Here is a 16,812-nt window from a genome sequence, read left to right as displayed (position 1 = left end):
GGGTATGAATATCACCAAATCTAACTTCATATTATCTTAATCACTGTCTTGTTGGCTAAAACATAGCACGATTTTGAAACATATCAGCAACTCCTAGCAACTGTTAGCTAGGCATAAACTATTTTTTTTACACAGCGGGGTAAGTTGTGGCACAGTGCTACAACTAAACCGCCAAGTGTACAACGATAATGAAATAAAAACAGGGAGCCACACAACTTTTCAGGTTTGAGAATTTATTTATATGTTCTGCCACATTTAACTTTGGTGGACTTTCACAAACAATGTTGGAATTTAAATGTCAAAGTATGAATTATTTCACATTTGTTTAATATGCATTGATCACTTGTTTATTTATTAAAAATATAGCCTGTTTTTCAAGCAAAAAAAACCTTTAAAATGTGATTTTAAGCTAGTTTTTATTATTATAATAATAATTGTGCATGCAGCTGCCACACACAAATATAATTAAATTGCAATTACAATATTTGATGATTTTATTTATTTATTGCAAAACTGTGCGGCCCTTTCCTTTATTTCTATCCATGATATTGATCCATAAAAGAAGGATGATTGGATGAGGGATGGATGTATAGATATCTATCTATACAGATGTGCAAAAAATATCAAACTATACAGATAAAATAGTACTGAATTATGTGTGTTATACCTAACCCCACATATGGGGTAAGTTATAACATTTGCACTTCCGTCACTTTCAGTGCAACTGTACAAAATTGGTAGGTCCTAGAGAAAAACTTTAAGTGTTCATTTGTAGCAGAGATGTAAATGTTGCTTGTGTAAAAAAAAAAAAAAAAAAAAAATCTAACTTAATAATTTTTTTAATAATTGAGCCACAACTAAAATGTGTTAGGTAGGTTGTGCTCCACTCTCCCCTACCTTGACAACTAATGGTGCTCACTTACAGAATCAGACACTACTGCTATTTATACAGCACATATCCCGTTTTGAATTATAATACCATTTGGTTCGTTGGTCCGTTGGGTCAGGGCGGTCTCGGAGCGATTGTTTTAGTGCGGATCCGAACGTGATTGCCGTGTTCACGTATGCCTAAATGAACAGTACCAAGGCAGAGAACGCACCAGGTTCTGAAACAAACATTCAGGTGTAAAAGCACCCTAAGATTTAAACATATTTCTTTTTATTGTTGCTTGAAATATACATACTGAGATAACCAGAGCAGCCAGAGCAAGATGAATGACGCTATCAAGAACACTGCTGTTCCATTTGCGTCCACCCGTCCTCTAGAGTTTGTTCTCCTGAGTCTAACTTGGCAAATCTGAACTACCAAGGTCAGAAGTCCGAATTTTGAGGACTTGGTATTGAGAAACGCCCCTAGTTTCCTAGTGTGACCTAGTTTACTAATTGTTTGTTACCATAGCAACCTATTGTGTCCACCTGCTCTTTGTTAACTCACTCATTTAGGATGTGTCCCAATTCAAAGGCTGCATCCTTCGAAGGACTCAGACTTTAAAGGCCACGCCTTCGAAGGCCGCAAAGTTCAGACCAAGCGTTGTTAAATGGGATGGTCTACGCGTTCTTGTCGCCTTGCAACTGTGACAGCTGCCGTTGAGTGACAGTAGGCACGTTTCCATTACAGATTTGTGCAAAACTTTTGCAAAAACATTTTTTAACTTCATTTTTACCTCTCGCGATAAGTAAAATCATTCCAAAAACCATGGCAACGGACGTTGGTAGGTTTATGTACTATATCCCAGCCACTGCACTAGCCATTATTATTAATCGAAGGAGATGTATGTGTGTTTTCCAAGCATTAATGGTAAGGAACGACCCTAATTATACTTGTGAGTGGCACATATGAGGTGTTTCTGAGTGTTTCTCCCTCATATCTGCTTCGAGGTCTTGATTGTGGCATTTATTTGAGGTTTAGAATCCATTATTTCTGTAATTCTTTTGTCTTATAAGAATTTAATAAAGAACTCTGTCAATTTATACATACAAAATATACAGTACATGAACATGTTTCTATCATAAAAGGTACCTAGAATAAAGTGTAAACTGTAACAGTGTGAATTTTCCTTCTTCTGATCTTATATTTGTAACAGGGGAAGTTATAAGATCGTAATCCGGTCACTTCTTTAGACCTATTGAAACAGAACTAGTTTACACTGAGGTGGTGGGGAAATTCTCATGTGAATAAAACACATTGGGTTGGAATTAGTTTTTTCCAACCCAGTTATGAAACAACTATTATACATTTAAATAAAAAACAATTATTATTTATTTTTTTTTGGTGTATCATATGCAGAAATGTCATGACTAGATGGAAACTAACCACCTATCCTGCTTTTACATTACAGAGGCAGTCTGCTTTGTGCTATGTCCCTTTTCTCCATCTCTTTTTTTTTTTTTTTTTTTTGCAGGGACCTCATGTCATCTATGTCTGTGGCAATAATAATGGCAGTTTTGTCTTTCAAACTGCAATGTTTTACAAAAATACACTGGCGGTCACAGAATTAGTAAGGATAATATTTTTTGAGCGTATTGTTTGTGTACATTTTTTATTAAATAATCAGATTTTGATGTATAAATCAATATCTTTTATTTTTCAGATTACTGTAAGCACTTACCAGGGTTCAATACAGTCAAGCTTGATTCAGTGTGTTTTCAGCATCCCCATGAATGAAAACGTCATATCCTTCCTAAGCAGTGTCAACGGCTCAAATTTCAACATCAGCGACATTGCTAATTCCCAAATTCCAGTGTTCCTTGACATCTTGAAGGGTTCAACAAATGGTGAGTTTTTCCATATTTCAAACACATTACTGGTTGCTATAGGATATGCAGCAAATGCTGAAAGAAATATATTTTAATAAAAAGATTTGTAATACAAATACAGTGGGGTCCAAATGTCTAAGACTGAAAATCTGGCATTTGAAGATTAATAAATCTTCTTAGGTCCTTTAAAGTCCAGAAGCTGTCTCGCTAGCAAGTTGGGCCATATGCAATGCCAAATGCAAAAAAATCTGGGTGTTATTTATTACTGGGTGCGATTCTTTTCCACAGTCCTCATTAACACGCTTGTAGATAGTGCAAGACTGTTGACTGGTACTAAAAAAAGGAATCATATTACTTCAATTCTGGACCTGTTTCATTGGCTCCCCGTCCATTTTAGAATTCAGTTTAATCTTCTACTAACTGTTTAAAAACCTCTTAAGTGTCACGGTAGGCCCAAAGCCATTATATATTTAAAACAGTAATATCCTATACTAAACCTGAACTAATCTTGACAAACTATATATCATTTGAAAGCGTACAATCTCTAGTTTATGTGGTGACTGATATTTTCATATTCCTAAGGCATGTTCAGAACTTTATTTTGAAATAGCAATGAACATGAAAAATCATGAAAGAATGGTAGAAACCTCAGTTTGTTTTCATGCCAAGAGTTCAAAAGACAGCATCCATTCAATTATTTTAGAAAAAAGGGTCTGAAAATGTTTTAAATATAAAGAAAAAAATAATAGATTCACCATTTATGATGTGGCAGCGAGCTATAATAACGCACATACGTGTTCTTTTTATGTGTTTCTTAGAGGTTGAATTCATATCAAAATCTGCCAAACTTCCCATATTACTTCTGAATAGAATGTATACTTCATAAATTGTATGAAAATTGTGGAAACTAGATGTACCGCATGGCGGTACAAAATATGACATGAATATGAATATGTGAGATGGTCACACACTAATTGTACATTTATTGAGTGGTAGCCTTTTCTGTTTACATACTGGTCTTCGTGTGTTTGGGGCGCCTGTATTCTGATATGTGTGCCGTCAATAACACCACATATGCGAGGAAAACCTGCTTTCCGAAAAAAACTGGTTTGAATGACCTCCTGCTGTTCATGACGGGATGGGAATTTGACCGTTGCATTTAAATGACGGGAAAGAGCCCCCGCAACCCGATGAACCACTCTGCTGACAGTCGATTTATGCACGTGGAAAACATCTCCCACTACTGTCTGAAAACTCCCAGTTGCAAAAAAACGCAGTGCTATAAGCAGTTGTAACACCGCAGGTAAAGAGTGGTTGCGATGTGTGACAGGTTCAAGGTCGCCGTCTAGCTTGTTAGCGATGTCAAATATTGCGCGTCGATCAAATCGGTATTCTAGCAGCATTTTTTCATCGCTAAGATGGTCCAAAGGGTTCTCCCTATCCCTAAAAATTCTTCTTGGCACATAATTATCTTCAGCTGGTTCTATAAATTCAGCCATGTCGTCTTATTTTTGTCTCCGCGTTACTCTTAAGGGTACGATTTCCAAACCTTAAATTATACTTAGGGAAATGACCGTTAAGGGGTTTTATGCAACACTTAACGCTTTTTAAGGGATTACTTAAGTGAAAAAACAGCATTTAAGGGAAATTCTAAGTGTTTATAACGTTTCACTTAAAGAAACCCTTAAGTAACACTTAAGGGCTTTTTCCTGCAACACCCTTAGGTTTAAGGGAAACATAAGGGCGAACTTAAGGGAAAATTACACTTAAGGTGCTTTATGCAACCGGGCACTGGCTTTCCACAAAAATAAATGACGTGGAGCAATTTGGCTGTATTGCGTGTTTATGTAAAAAAGTAGTAGTATGTGCATGTCTGTCTGTGTGTGTGTGTGTGTGTGTGTATGTGTGTGTGTTTGTGTATGTGTGTGTCTGTGTGTGCGTGTGTATGTATGCGTGCGTACGTGTGTGCGCGTGTGTGTTTGTGTGTCTGTGCATGTGGATTTGTATGTGTGTGTATGCAACCCAGTCTCACGGCAGTTCGTGACATAGTCACGAAATTTAATCTATTGATTCGTGTTCGTGGACACGATTTTCCCTATTTTTTCGTGTCACTCAGCACGACTTTCAATCTAATGTATTTCAATGGGACGTATTTTTCGTGCCTGCACCACGTTTTTCTTTCGAGAGCACAGTATTGTTTTTTCTCAATTGTAATTCATTTTGCTAAGAGCTACATTACTCAATATTTAATCAAGAGATTTTAATCGTCGTTTTTATTGCTTTATATTCGGTTGGCTACTCAACATTAATCTATTTATTCGTGTCCAAGGGCACAAATATCCTTCTTTTTTTCGTGTCACCCAGCACGACATTCAATGTATTTCAATGGGACGTATTTTTCGTGCTTGCACGTCTTTCTTTCGGGAACACACAATTGTTTTTTCTCAAATGTTGGGCTATTCCTTTTGCAAACTTAAAGGGCTACATTACTCAACATTTAATCAGGAGATTTTAATCCTCGTTGTATTGTATTCGGTAGGCTACTCAACACGAATTTATTCGTGTCCATAGGCACGAATTTCCTTCCTTTTTTCGTGTCACTCAGCACGACTTTCAATCTAATGTATTTCAATTGGACGTATTTTTCGTGCTTGCACCACGTTTTTCTTTCGAGAGCACAGTATTGTTTTTTCTCAATTGTTATTATTTTGCAGACTTTAAGGGCTACATTACACAACATTTAATCAGGTGGTTTTAATCATCTCTGTATTGTATTCGGTAGGTTACTCAAAAACAAATTGATTCGTGTCTATGGGCACGAATTTCCTTCTTTTTTTCGTGTCACTCAGCACGACTTTCAATCTAATGTATTTCAATGGGGCGTATGCACCACGTCTTTCTTTCGAGAGCACACTATTGTTTTTTTCTCAAATGTTTGGCTATTCCTTTTGCAAACTTTAAGGGCTACATTACTCAACATTTAATCAGGAGATTTTAATCCTCGTTGTATTGTATTCGGTACGCTACTCAGCACAAATTGATTCGTGTCCATAGGCACGAATTTCCTTCCTTTTTTCGTGTCACTCAGCACGACTTTCAATCTAATGTATTTCAATGGGACATATTTTTCGTGCTTGCACCACGTTTTTCTTTCGAGAGCACAGTAGGCTATAGTTTTTTCTCAATTGTTATTAATTTTGCAGACTTTAAGGGCTACATTACACAACATTTAATCAGGTGATTTTAATTCTCGTTTTTATTACTTTATATTCGGTATAGGCTACTCAACATGAATCTATTGATTCGTGTCCCTAGGCACGAATTTCCTTCTTTTTTTCGTGTCACTCAGCACGACTTTCAATCTAATGTATTTCAAAGGGACGTATTTTTCGTGCCTGCACCACGTCTTTCTTTGCAACATGGTCTCACCCCTATTCGTCACATAGGCTCAGCATAGGCTATGCCGTTTGGTCATTTCCCCCTCACGTCCAAAGCCGACGTTGAGGGTACCCCCTATTCGTCACTTGACAACGGAGAGGGTCGTCCGATAGATTTGAGTGCAAATCACTCATCTTTGAATTTTGAACTTTTATTATTTTCCTAAACCTAACTCTTTTTCCTCTCTTTTTATATAATTTTGGGCTACATTAAAATTACATAATTACAAGACGGTATATTTTCTATTTGCTTAAAACATTCCTTCATTTAGGTGGGATATTTTATAATTTTCGATCACATATTGTGGTAATTTCCCCCTCACGTCCATAAGCCGACGTTGAGGGTAGCTAGCTGAAACCCTTTTCTAAATCGGTAATATCACGATTTTTCCTCTTTTTTATATTATTGTGGACTACATTAAAACGACATAATTGCAGGACTGCATATTTGCTGTAGGCTTAAAACATGCCTTAATTTATTGTGGGATATTTTATAATTGTCGATGTTATTTCAAATTGCAATGGCTTATAGTGAGCCTACTTTTCTTTTTTTTCTGCGCCCCAAAAAAGAAAAAAGAAAAAAAGAATAGCCTACTTTTATAGAACTTTCATCTCAATACTGTTTATGCAGTTGTAATAAATTAATTATATAGCCTACTGCAGAAATGTTTATATTACTTTATATGGACATATCCTTTCGCAAAGAGATGGATGTATTCTGGGAAGTGATATGTGTTTAAATGTAATGGCTACATACTCGTTTTTCCTTCACTTGGACATTTATGCTGACCCCTTTAAAATTGAGCACGGATATAAAATATTAAGACTGTACTTTTAATTATGATTGATATTTTGGCGCAATTTTGTGCAACACGTCACTGTGTGCGACCATCGCAGAAACCATTGCCCAGCGCGATTCCACCACGGTAAGTCGCTTACAACAGTCTAATAAGCAAGATGAATTCATAAGCATTATTTACACGTCCAAAATGAAGAAAATTACGAGTTAAAAAAAAAAAAAACATGTTCTAAGCCTAGATATATAGCTGTAGATGTATATATACAAAATAAAATTATGAGTAACGTTAGCCTATTTCCACATAAAAAAAACATGTTGTGATATATATATCATGTCCACATGATGTAGTCCACATATATTTTGGACGTGTAACTGCTTATTGAGAATTTATTGGGGGAATAGTAATTGGGGACATTTAGATGATGTGATTTTCTCTCGATCATCGTGGTTCACACTCAACGTCACTGTAATGTGTTAGTAATAACAATATTATCACTTGGTCTAACGTTATACTGCACATAACGCTGCCTTTATGGCGAACCCCAGGCACATGTTACGCGCCTTTAAAAAAAAATGTTAACTTACGCGACTTTTAACAGTAGCACAGGAAATAGAAACAACGTGAATCTGTATTTATTTATCCTAAGCATTTACAAGAAAATGGGAATCACTCACTATTAGGGTACACTTTTTAAATCTTATATCAACAACACTACATAATTAACATTTTCTGTTGTTCTCCATGCAGATCCTGTCAAACATATCACCTGTCGAACCTATCCGAACCTGATTTTCAAAACCCAAAGGCACTTTTAAGAGCCAACCTCTATCTCTTCATTATTTTCTATATCTTACATCCTCTCTTTCATCCTCAATCTTTATCTATCTCACAGTCTTTATCTATTGCTCTTTCTTTCCTCCCTGTCTGTCTTTGTCTAGCACTACTTGTCTGTCTTACCCATCTTTGTCAGTCTGTCTGTTTGTATCTGACTGTCTGTCTGTCTGTCTGTATCTGACTGTCTGTCTGTATCTGACTGTCTGTCTGTATCTGACTGCATTGCAATGGCCACCAAGCATAAACTTGATTCAAAGGATCCCCACTACCAAGAGGGGAGACGCATGGCTCTGGAGCTGAAACATGAACACATTCTAGCTGAAGCCAAGGTTAGAGTTTTTGTACACCTCAATCATTTTATAAAAACAAACATAAATTAAAGTAAAACGTGATGAGGAATATGTAAGAATGATGAGTGCAGAAGATTTTATACAGGTATATTGCATGATGCATCCTGCCATGTTCTGTGACGTGTTAATAAGGGAATATAATAATAATAATAGTAGTATATGCAGTTCCATCCCTCTGAGTTACAGAGACTTGGAGAATCTATTCCAAGGCTCATTTAAGCTGTTCAACACCTTACTAACACACTATGTTGTGTTTTCCTTTCACAAGTTACCTGCCTTTTGGTTACCGTACTTTTATCAACATCAGTCTTACAAGAAATATTCACTCCAATACACAGAGAGCAGCTGATGAGAGGAAACGTGTACGAGACCCTCCACACACCTCTAAAAGGGACTCTGTAGGACGTGGTAAGCCGAGGGGGAGGCGAGGAGGGCGACGCCATGCCTCCGCTACAGGTTATATCTGAATTATTTGACATTTGTAGGAGGAATTTACAATGATAATGTTGGACCAACTCAAATTAGAACACTGTAATTGTTTATTGAGAGTTTAAGATATTCAAATAACTAAAAAAACATTAGTGACACTATTGTAGAAGACACTACCAAGTACTTAACAAAAATATGTCTGATTTCATAAATTGTTTAGTATATAGTTTGAAAAGAAGAACAAGAATAGAGTGTGATAGCCTAACTTGTTCTTATTCTTCTATGTGCTGTTTTACAGCCACATACCCCACGGTTGAGGGCTCCCTGTCATCCAGTGTGGAGGTTCCACTTACTGCAATCTCAACAAAACTAAATCCTCAAGGGGAATTTGGTAATTCACAGTGATTAATTTAAGCTTGCACAGTATAAAAAAAGTGTTCATTCTAATACTGATCAGTTGACTTTTAATTGTTCCTTATCTAAATTATCCCTTACCGCTTTATTTTTGGATTTTCTTTACAGAAAAAAATATGGAGAGGCTCTCTGATATTTTGGCGTCATGTCCTTCTGCTGCTCAGCCTCAAAGTAGCTCTGCATCATCATGGTCTTTTCGGCAGCAGAAAGCCTCTGAGCGCTGGAAAGAAGCAAGACCATACCACCTAAAATGCCTTATTTCAATAGAGGCTGTTGGTCATCCCCTGTGTTGCCTTTGCAACGAGCCTGCTGTTATTAGGTTGGTTTTCATTAATATCAAACTTCAATTACCCAGGGTAGGTTTGCAGAGTGCCCTGCTTTATAGGCTAAGATGCATGTCTTTTGGGATGGGAGAAGACTTAGATACCCAGATGAAAAACACATTAATGAGAAAAGTACATCTAGGACCTTCTTGCTGTGAGGTGACAGTGCTAAACACTGAGGCACTATGCAATCCTATACAATAAAATCAAACCTAGTAAAAGGTAAATAGCTTAAATAGAGTGTACAGTACTTTATATGAGTTATTCATATAACATATAATAATGTATTATATTATAATATTAATTTTATATATATAATTTTCTCCTTAGGTGCAGGGAGTGTCTTCCTGAGGAGTGGTTCTGTGGGGACTGTGATGTATTGCATCACAAAAAACATCCACTCCACAACAGGGAATGCATGATTCGTGGTTTTTTTGAAGCCATTCCTCCGACCACATGCATCATTAAAGGGGAGGATGGATATTGCACCCATGAGCAAGGTACGTTCTCACGAAAGCTTTAATTTTGCTGTTCAATGTGTGTCTGCAGACAGTTACAGATAATCTAAATGATTGGTTTTCCTTCTTTTTGCCAGCTTGCATTTTGCCAACTGTGAAGGTGCCAGACTGCTCCTGTGGAGGCACAAACTTCACTGTGTTACCAGGCAAACCAGTGATTTTAATTACCATCAATGGTAAAAAAAATAAAATAAAAATATATATATATATATATATTGTAGATGTGATGTTTTTCACACTATTGTGCTGTGGCATTGTGCTTACAATTGCAGAAGTGACAGAAATATGGAATAGCACATGGTAATGTTATTAACTGAAACAAAGACAGATGTTTTTTTTTTTTTTTTTGTCCTAGCATCTTTCCAGCATGATGTCCAATCAACACAGCAGTGTGGAATTTAGTGAATTTGAAAATATAAATGTGGGATTATAGGAACTTGCGCAATGTCTCTTAACCATTCACAATGTGCATAATGAACTAAGTGTTGTAAAATTAAGTATGTGGTAAATGTGTATTATATTTTTAATTATTTTTTTTTGTTCCAAGGGCGTTTTGACTTGCATCAGCCATTGTATGAATGTCAAACATGCCAGCAGCAGTGGACCCCTGACTTTAAAGACCTCCTAAGAAGTGGATATTGGCCAGCCTCCGTCACCAATTCCACACTTTATACACTGGACCTCTTGAGCTCCTTTCAGGAACTCAAGATCATCTCTCCGGGATTCTCCAGACAAGCCTTCGCAAAGCTGCTGGAACATCGCACTAAGTGTGGAGGAAGAGTAAGTGTAAATGTTATTACCATTTTATAAAAAAAATTCCATAAGCAGACAATATCAAAATACTATTTCATTCTATATATTTTCCAGTCTGGATCTATCAACGGCGATGCACTGCAGCGTAGCTTCTTAGAGCTTTCGTATGCATCATTTGAGGAAGACCAGCTCTGCTGTAGTGCTCCTTTCACCTGCCCAGCCTGCACACCAGAAATGTTGGCTGTTTCAGCAGATGGAAACAGAAAGCTATATCGCTTTCGCCGAAACGGAAGGTGATCTTTCTTCCAGTCTTTTTATTGATTTATTTTCTTACTTCATATATTTCATGAATGGATTTTCTATTTTTCTTTCTTCCTCAGCTCTGATGATCCTGGCTTTTTTGAGGGGCTCTTTGTGGCTGAAGACAGCGCGGTGTCTAGATTTGTCGACACCATACAGAAAGCAGTGAAAAATGCAAGTTGACAAAATAGTTGTTACAATAATAAACGTAACCCCCACTTCAATTACTCCTGCATATCAATTACAAAATCAAAATGCCATATATTGAATGACACCATTGCTTTTATTTGATTTGTCGTGTTTGTTTTGTGTTTCATAGACACAGGGAAGAGGCACATGTGGGGACTCCCAGTGGACAGCAGCGAGGGAAACTTCAAGGAGGGCTTCAAAATTGGATGAAGAGGGGATGGAGGTTGCTGTGTGTCGCCATGGGTTCCTTTTGAAAGCCCTTAATATGTACAGGGGGGAGATATTTGCCTACCCTCTGTACCTTCAGAAGGAGCTCATGCCAGCCAAGGCACAATTCTTCGCAATGGACGTGGCATGCAAATACTGGCCATACCTGGAGAAAGTTGCTAGTGTCCTTCCTGCTCTTCAGGAACTGACCACTATGAAACCCTTTCTCAGTGTAATGCATGCTCGAGCCCATGCTACTAAGTGTGAGGTGTGTATAATATTTTGGCATCTTATGTACATTTGTAATATTTACAAGCACATTAATAATATTAAATATAAGTTAAGCTACACTATGTTATCTTGTGTTTTTGCATAACCATTTCTTGCATGGAATGTAATGCCCTTTGATGCAAATTGTGGTTTGTGATATTGGGCTATATAAATAAAATTAAATTGAATTTCTTCCACCCTTTACTAACAGATTAATTGGAGTGGCAGGAACCAGGAAGGAGCAGGGACTACCGCTGGTGAGGAGGTGGAGCAAGTGAACAGCTACCTCTCACGTTGTGCCCTGACGACCAAATATATGTCCAAAGCAGGTGACCGGAGTTTGCAATATTCTTGTAAAAAATTTTTAGATTGATCATCATAACCTCATTATTTGCTTTCAACAGCACGGGTGGACATGCTTACGTTGCATGCAATGGGGTGGAACGAGAAAAAAAATATCTCTTTACATCAGGCACTTTCCACAAGATATGTGAAGGTAAGTCTCATATTAATTGTTTTGTGTGTCCTTTTGTTGTGTTTACTTGGCCTGTTGTTAATCAAGTTTTAATCCTTATTATTGTATAACACTGTTCATCAGACTTGTCAGAGACTCCATGATGAGACTGCAAGGCTAGCTGACCTAAAAACAGAGCTAGATTGCACAGATGAAGTGGTGTCACAGTGGCTATCTGATGTAAAGGAATGGGCAGCTGGTGGTAAGCATGACCAGATAAAAGAAACAACAAACATCCCTTTCTACAATCTAAATTTTATGTTTGATATTAAAGAGCAGCAAAAAATAGTAGGTTGATCATCATCTAATGTGATGCCACATTTATGATGTCAGGTTTATTAGTATATTCCAGTTTCCTGCAGGAAGTGCACATACAAAGTTTAAATAAGTTTGATTAAAAGGTTTTACATGAAATTCAAGCAGAGAAACGGTTCTGTGTTGTTTTAACAGTGAATTTGCTTTCGTTATATCTTCTACAGAGACACCTGATACATCTCGTGCCAGTCAAGGCACCACACACAGAGGACTTCAGCAGTCAATTGAGGGGCTCTACCTTAGTGTGAGGCACCGGAAGCGAACCCTCTACCGTCAGAATGGTATAACTATATAATATAATATAATAGGTTGATAAGTTCAGGCTACTGTATGCATCCTACTCCACCAACATGGAATTAGCAAATAAGTGTAGTAGCACAGTTCAGCTCAATCGTTGAATTCTGTTCTTTAAATGACCAGTCTGTAGGATTTAGTGGTAGGAATTAGTGGCATCTATCAGTGAGGTTTGACGATTGCAACCAGCTTCCCTCACCTCTATCTTTCCAAGCTACGGTAGCCGACGAGAAAATGTGAGAGGTACTATCTAGTGTTTGTTTGTCCGTTGTGGGCTACTGTAGGAACATGGAGGTGCAACATAGAGGCCTCCGTGGAAGGGGAACGTATTTAGATAAAAAACTGCCAATTCTAAATTAATTAATGCACAATTATTATTTTCAGGCAATCATGAAAATCATGCAAATAGATTCCCCCCTAAATGTTACACCTTGGACAATTTGTTTCCCATGTCAGTCTACATTATAATTTTCACATACTGTATTTCATTATGTTTTCAATAACTGCAGCTTTGCTTTTCAATTTTTTGGTGCTATAATTTTTTTATTGTTGAAGAGTTCTGTCAAAAACCTCTGCCTCTGTACTTCATGTCTTTCTAGACAGCAGCAAGTTTCGCCATCGCCTTCGAAGGAAGCTGGCAGAAGACAAAAAACTCCTTCTTCAGGAGATACAGAAATACAATGATCTTGTACTAGAATCGGCAACAAACATTGACGTAGCTGTGGTGGAGCATTCCCTAACTGGAGAGAGTACTGTGTCTCAAATATGGCCGTGGGAGGTTCATGGCAGTGGTATGTCTGTTTGTAGATGCTTCACAGGAATTTATTTACAGTTCTGCTTTATAGAGTATACTGAACTAAGGCATGCATGTTACATATTGAGTGTTGTAATATTAATTTAGTTTAATGGTGTATTTTCAGTTTTCTTATGTATCGATTTGATTAAAAAAAAGTCAATGTTTGCAGTGATTATGCAAGATTGTCTCATGGATACATGTAACTGTTATTGATTCTTAGCAAATATTTCGATCAAGAAACGAGTGCACGACCAAGTGATGTTAACAAGGCGACTGCATGAGGAAACAAGCGTTTTGGTGTTGGAGATGGCACAACACTGCACGTGGTTGCAGAGCCTGGCAATGGTTCTCAAGAACAAGTTGGCTGAGGAGGGTAAGTTTAATTAAAACCCTGTCCATCTAATGTGTTTAAAAAAAACATACAAAAAAACACATCAGTCACAGAACTTGGATGGAGTAGAACGGTTATGGCTCTCTTTGCCGTGGTCCTTTGGGATATACATAAAATGGGGATTACAATTGTTACTGTAGCTATGGTAACAAGTCAGTAAGGTTGTAAAGATTGATGCTTGAAAGATGTGCAGATATGTTGTATTATGGCTGTTACTTGAAAGCGTAAATGAACAAAAGAATTTTGACCATTGTAATTTGTGTCCTGATATGTTACATGGGGTTAGCATAACATCAAGATTAATCTTATTATTATTTCCTCCAGTCAACATAGAAAACCTTGATGGTCAGGAACTAACACAATGTGTTACTTCAGCATAACTGTAGTGAAGAAGAAAACTGTTAACTTAAAACAGCTATCAGACATGGGCACAAAACGCTTATATGCTGCTTTGGGCCTCCCTCCATAAAGTCATCTCAGTGAGCCGTCATGTTGCCTCAAGTCGTTTTATACAGAAGCTAGCCTGGTCCCATGTCAGCGATACACATAAAAATGGCAACCATCCTGCTATGTAGATTTTAATAGGTTAGTTCTTTGGCCTTATTGAATAATCTTAACATAGTTTGTCTTTAATGTAATCTCTTTTGTATTTTGAGACGTAGACAAGGGAAATGAGGGACTTTGCTGTCTCTTAAGAAGAAGACTGTCAGAGGTGTCAGAAAGGTTCCAAGTGGTCCTCCAACAGTATAAGACTGCCTTAGGTCCTGAGGCCTCTGTCCTTCTACATGTTGAAGAGGAAGATCAAAGTGGCCTCAGTAGTCCAGACACCAGTGAGGATGAAGAGGAAAACACAATTTAGGTCATTTATTTATTTATTAATATGTATGTTTGTTAGTTTTTGGAATAACCCCCTAATACTGTTATTCTTAGTAATTTATTTGTGTATTTTATTTATGCTAAAACAGCTGAAATTCAGCCTCTTATTATTGTTTTCTGTATTTCCCCAGATGGAAGCTGAACGAAGGACTGTGTTGAAGGAAATGGACTTGCCCTATATCTGTGTATTATTAGTATGCTGATTTACCTCATCAAAATCTGTGTGCATTATATCTTGTTGAAAATTCAAACTGTAGGTGCGTCCCAATTCGCATACTATCCATCCTAAATAGCATTCGAAAATAGAATTAGTACGTCCCAAATCGTTGAAATGAGTGTTCCAAATATACCCGGATGGTCTACTATTTCCGGTCAGAATCCGAAGTGCAGATCGATGCACACTATAACGGCTAATATTGCCCACAACCCATCGCGCGTTGGACGAGGATTCGGTTAGAACTACAAACACGAGTGAAAAGTGTTAAAAAACTACAGACATGGAGGACGCGTGAATCCAGCGGTTATGTAGAGAGGTTTAGATAAAGGGGTTAGAGTGATTAATTATCAGTATCTAACCTGACGAAAATGTATTTATTCAGTGTTGTCTACATTATATTGCATCTGCAGATGCATTGTGGACTTTTGTAAAGATACGTTTTAGCCATTAACTTTTACATCATTATATTCAAATTGCAAACACATGAGGAGAGTCTCCGCATGAAAGACCCACGACTGGCAGATCAACGTGCAACTACATTTCTCTCCGAAACGGTAGAAAATAAAATTAGATTGAATGGAGAATTTTAACAAGATGATTGACAGGGCAGTTAACGGTGACATGATGCACGCGACAGATCTGTCCATTAAGATGACAAAGTAGTATGTCCCAAAGCTAGTATGTCCTAAATTTAGTAAGCACATTGCACAGTTCAATGAAGATGCACAAACCTACCAGTATAGGTGCACCAATCTTAGCCAAAAATGTCAACTTAGCATGTATGATATTACCAGATGTAATTACTGGGCTCACATGATATTTGGGTAGTGTATTCATACTCTTTTAAGAGAGACTCCCCTTGATTGTGGTGACCCTGTGACCTTTCCTTTTGCACCAACATCAGGCCAAACTTTTGACTTGCATACAACAAATGTTATGAACCAATTTTTGTATTTTGCTGAGCAATGAATCATGTCATTTTTGTTGACCTCATGACATTCCCTGTAGCACAACCATTAGACCAGAATGTAAAATTTGACATTGTATTTGATATTGTCTAATTGTGCAGATTGCCATGAAATCTTGTAAGCACATGATGACTTTGGTGACCTCATGACCATTCCTTTATCATCACATTTAGGCCATGATGTAAAAACTCATTCTTGATTACTTGCATTTCTCCACATTTACTTATTCTGCGGTGCAGCAGCAGTGTCTGTGTCTGTCTATGTCATTTTTTTTTTCAGAGGCTGCCTATGGATCGCTATTTGATTGAGTGTATTATACTGTAGGATATAACTGTTGTGTAATTTTATATTACTGCACAGATGCATTATAGTATGTAACAGAAAAATACACTGTTTTTTTGTTATGATTATTCTTTATTGTATATTATTACAGATGACTTGATTCTCTTTTCTGCTGGAGCTTTTCAAGTGAACTTAACCTCACAGTCCAGTGTTTTTTAAATACAGCCTTATGGCTTGTTTGACAAATATGCATTTGGTGTATTTTCAGTAGTATTGTTGTAAAAGACAAGAAATAAAGTATTTCCAAAGATGAGCATTTTATGTTTTTTTCTTTTTCATCCATTATTATTGAAAAATAAGATTTTATATTTTTATGGTTGATAAAAGTCAATAGCTGGAGAAAAAAAACATCACGTATTTATATGTGGAATTTTTTTTAATTTAACATCACACTGCATTATTAATTCATTACTTTAATGCATGTCTTTTTACTTATTTTCAAACCAACCTGGCTTGTAATTAAACAAGATCGATCTAGTATAATAAGTAATGTGTATCTAAGGTGTGTTAAGGCATGT

General features: G+C 37.0%; 1 protein-coding gene across 2 annotated transcripts; it reads left to right on the top strand.

The window, feature by feature from the left end:
- Positions 1-5,650: 5,650 nt before the first annotated feature.
- LOC308704906 (uncharacterized protein) lies at positions 5,651-16,547 on the top strand. 2 transcript variants are annotated; one of them, XM_081389586.1, is made up of 18 exons: positions 5,651-8,157; positions 8,517-8,634; positions 8,906-8,998; positions 9,130-9,340; positions 9,675-9,844; positions 9,940-10,038; positions 10,410-10,642; positions 10,730-10,908; positions 10,996-11,089; positions 11,235-11,579; positions 11,793-11,910; positions 11,986-12,077; positions 12,180-12,297; positions 12,575-12,691; positions 13,304-13,495; positions 13,721-13,873; positions 14,554-14,750; positions 14,899-16,547. In XM_081389586.1, the coding sequence occupies exons 1-17, from the start codon at positions 8,056-8,058 to the stop codon at positions 14,748-14,750; spliced, it is 2,631 nt and encodes an 876-aa protein (XP_081245712.1). In that variant the 5' UTR covers positions 5,651-8,055; the 3' UTR covers positions 14,899-16,547. The 2 variants fall into 2 exon arrangements, with proteins under 2 accessions (XP_081245712.1, XP_081245711.1); XM_081389585.1 differs by having other exon boundaries at positions 14,548-14,750.
- Positions 16,548-16,812: the final 265 nt, after the last annotated feature.

This window comes from Scardinius erythrophthalmus (assembly GCF_964197995.2).
Source record: "Scardinius erythrophthalmus genome assembly, chromosome: 16".
Lineage (NCBI taxonomy): Eukaryota > Metazoa > Chordata > Actinopteri > Cypriniformes > Leuciscidae > Scardinius > Scardinius erythrophthalmus.
Note: the sequence above shows the minus strand (reverse complement) of the source record. Positions and strands in the feature narration are given on the sequence as shown.

Excerpts from the sequence above, each read along its gene's own strand:
- LOC308704906 (XM_081389585.1), top strand. The coding sequence starts at position 8,056 with ATGGCCACCAAGCATAAACTTGATTCAAAGGATCCCCACTACCAAGAG. Across the intron at positions 8,999-9,129 it reads AAATCCTCAAGGGGAATTTG|AAAAAAATATGGAGAGGCTC; the intron begins GTAATTCACAGT and ends TTTTCTTTACAG. Across the intron at positions 12,298-12,574 it reads AAAGGAATGGGCAGCTGGTG|AGACACCTGATACATCTCGT; the intron begins GTAAGCATGACC and ends TATCTTCTACAG.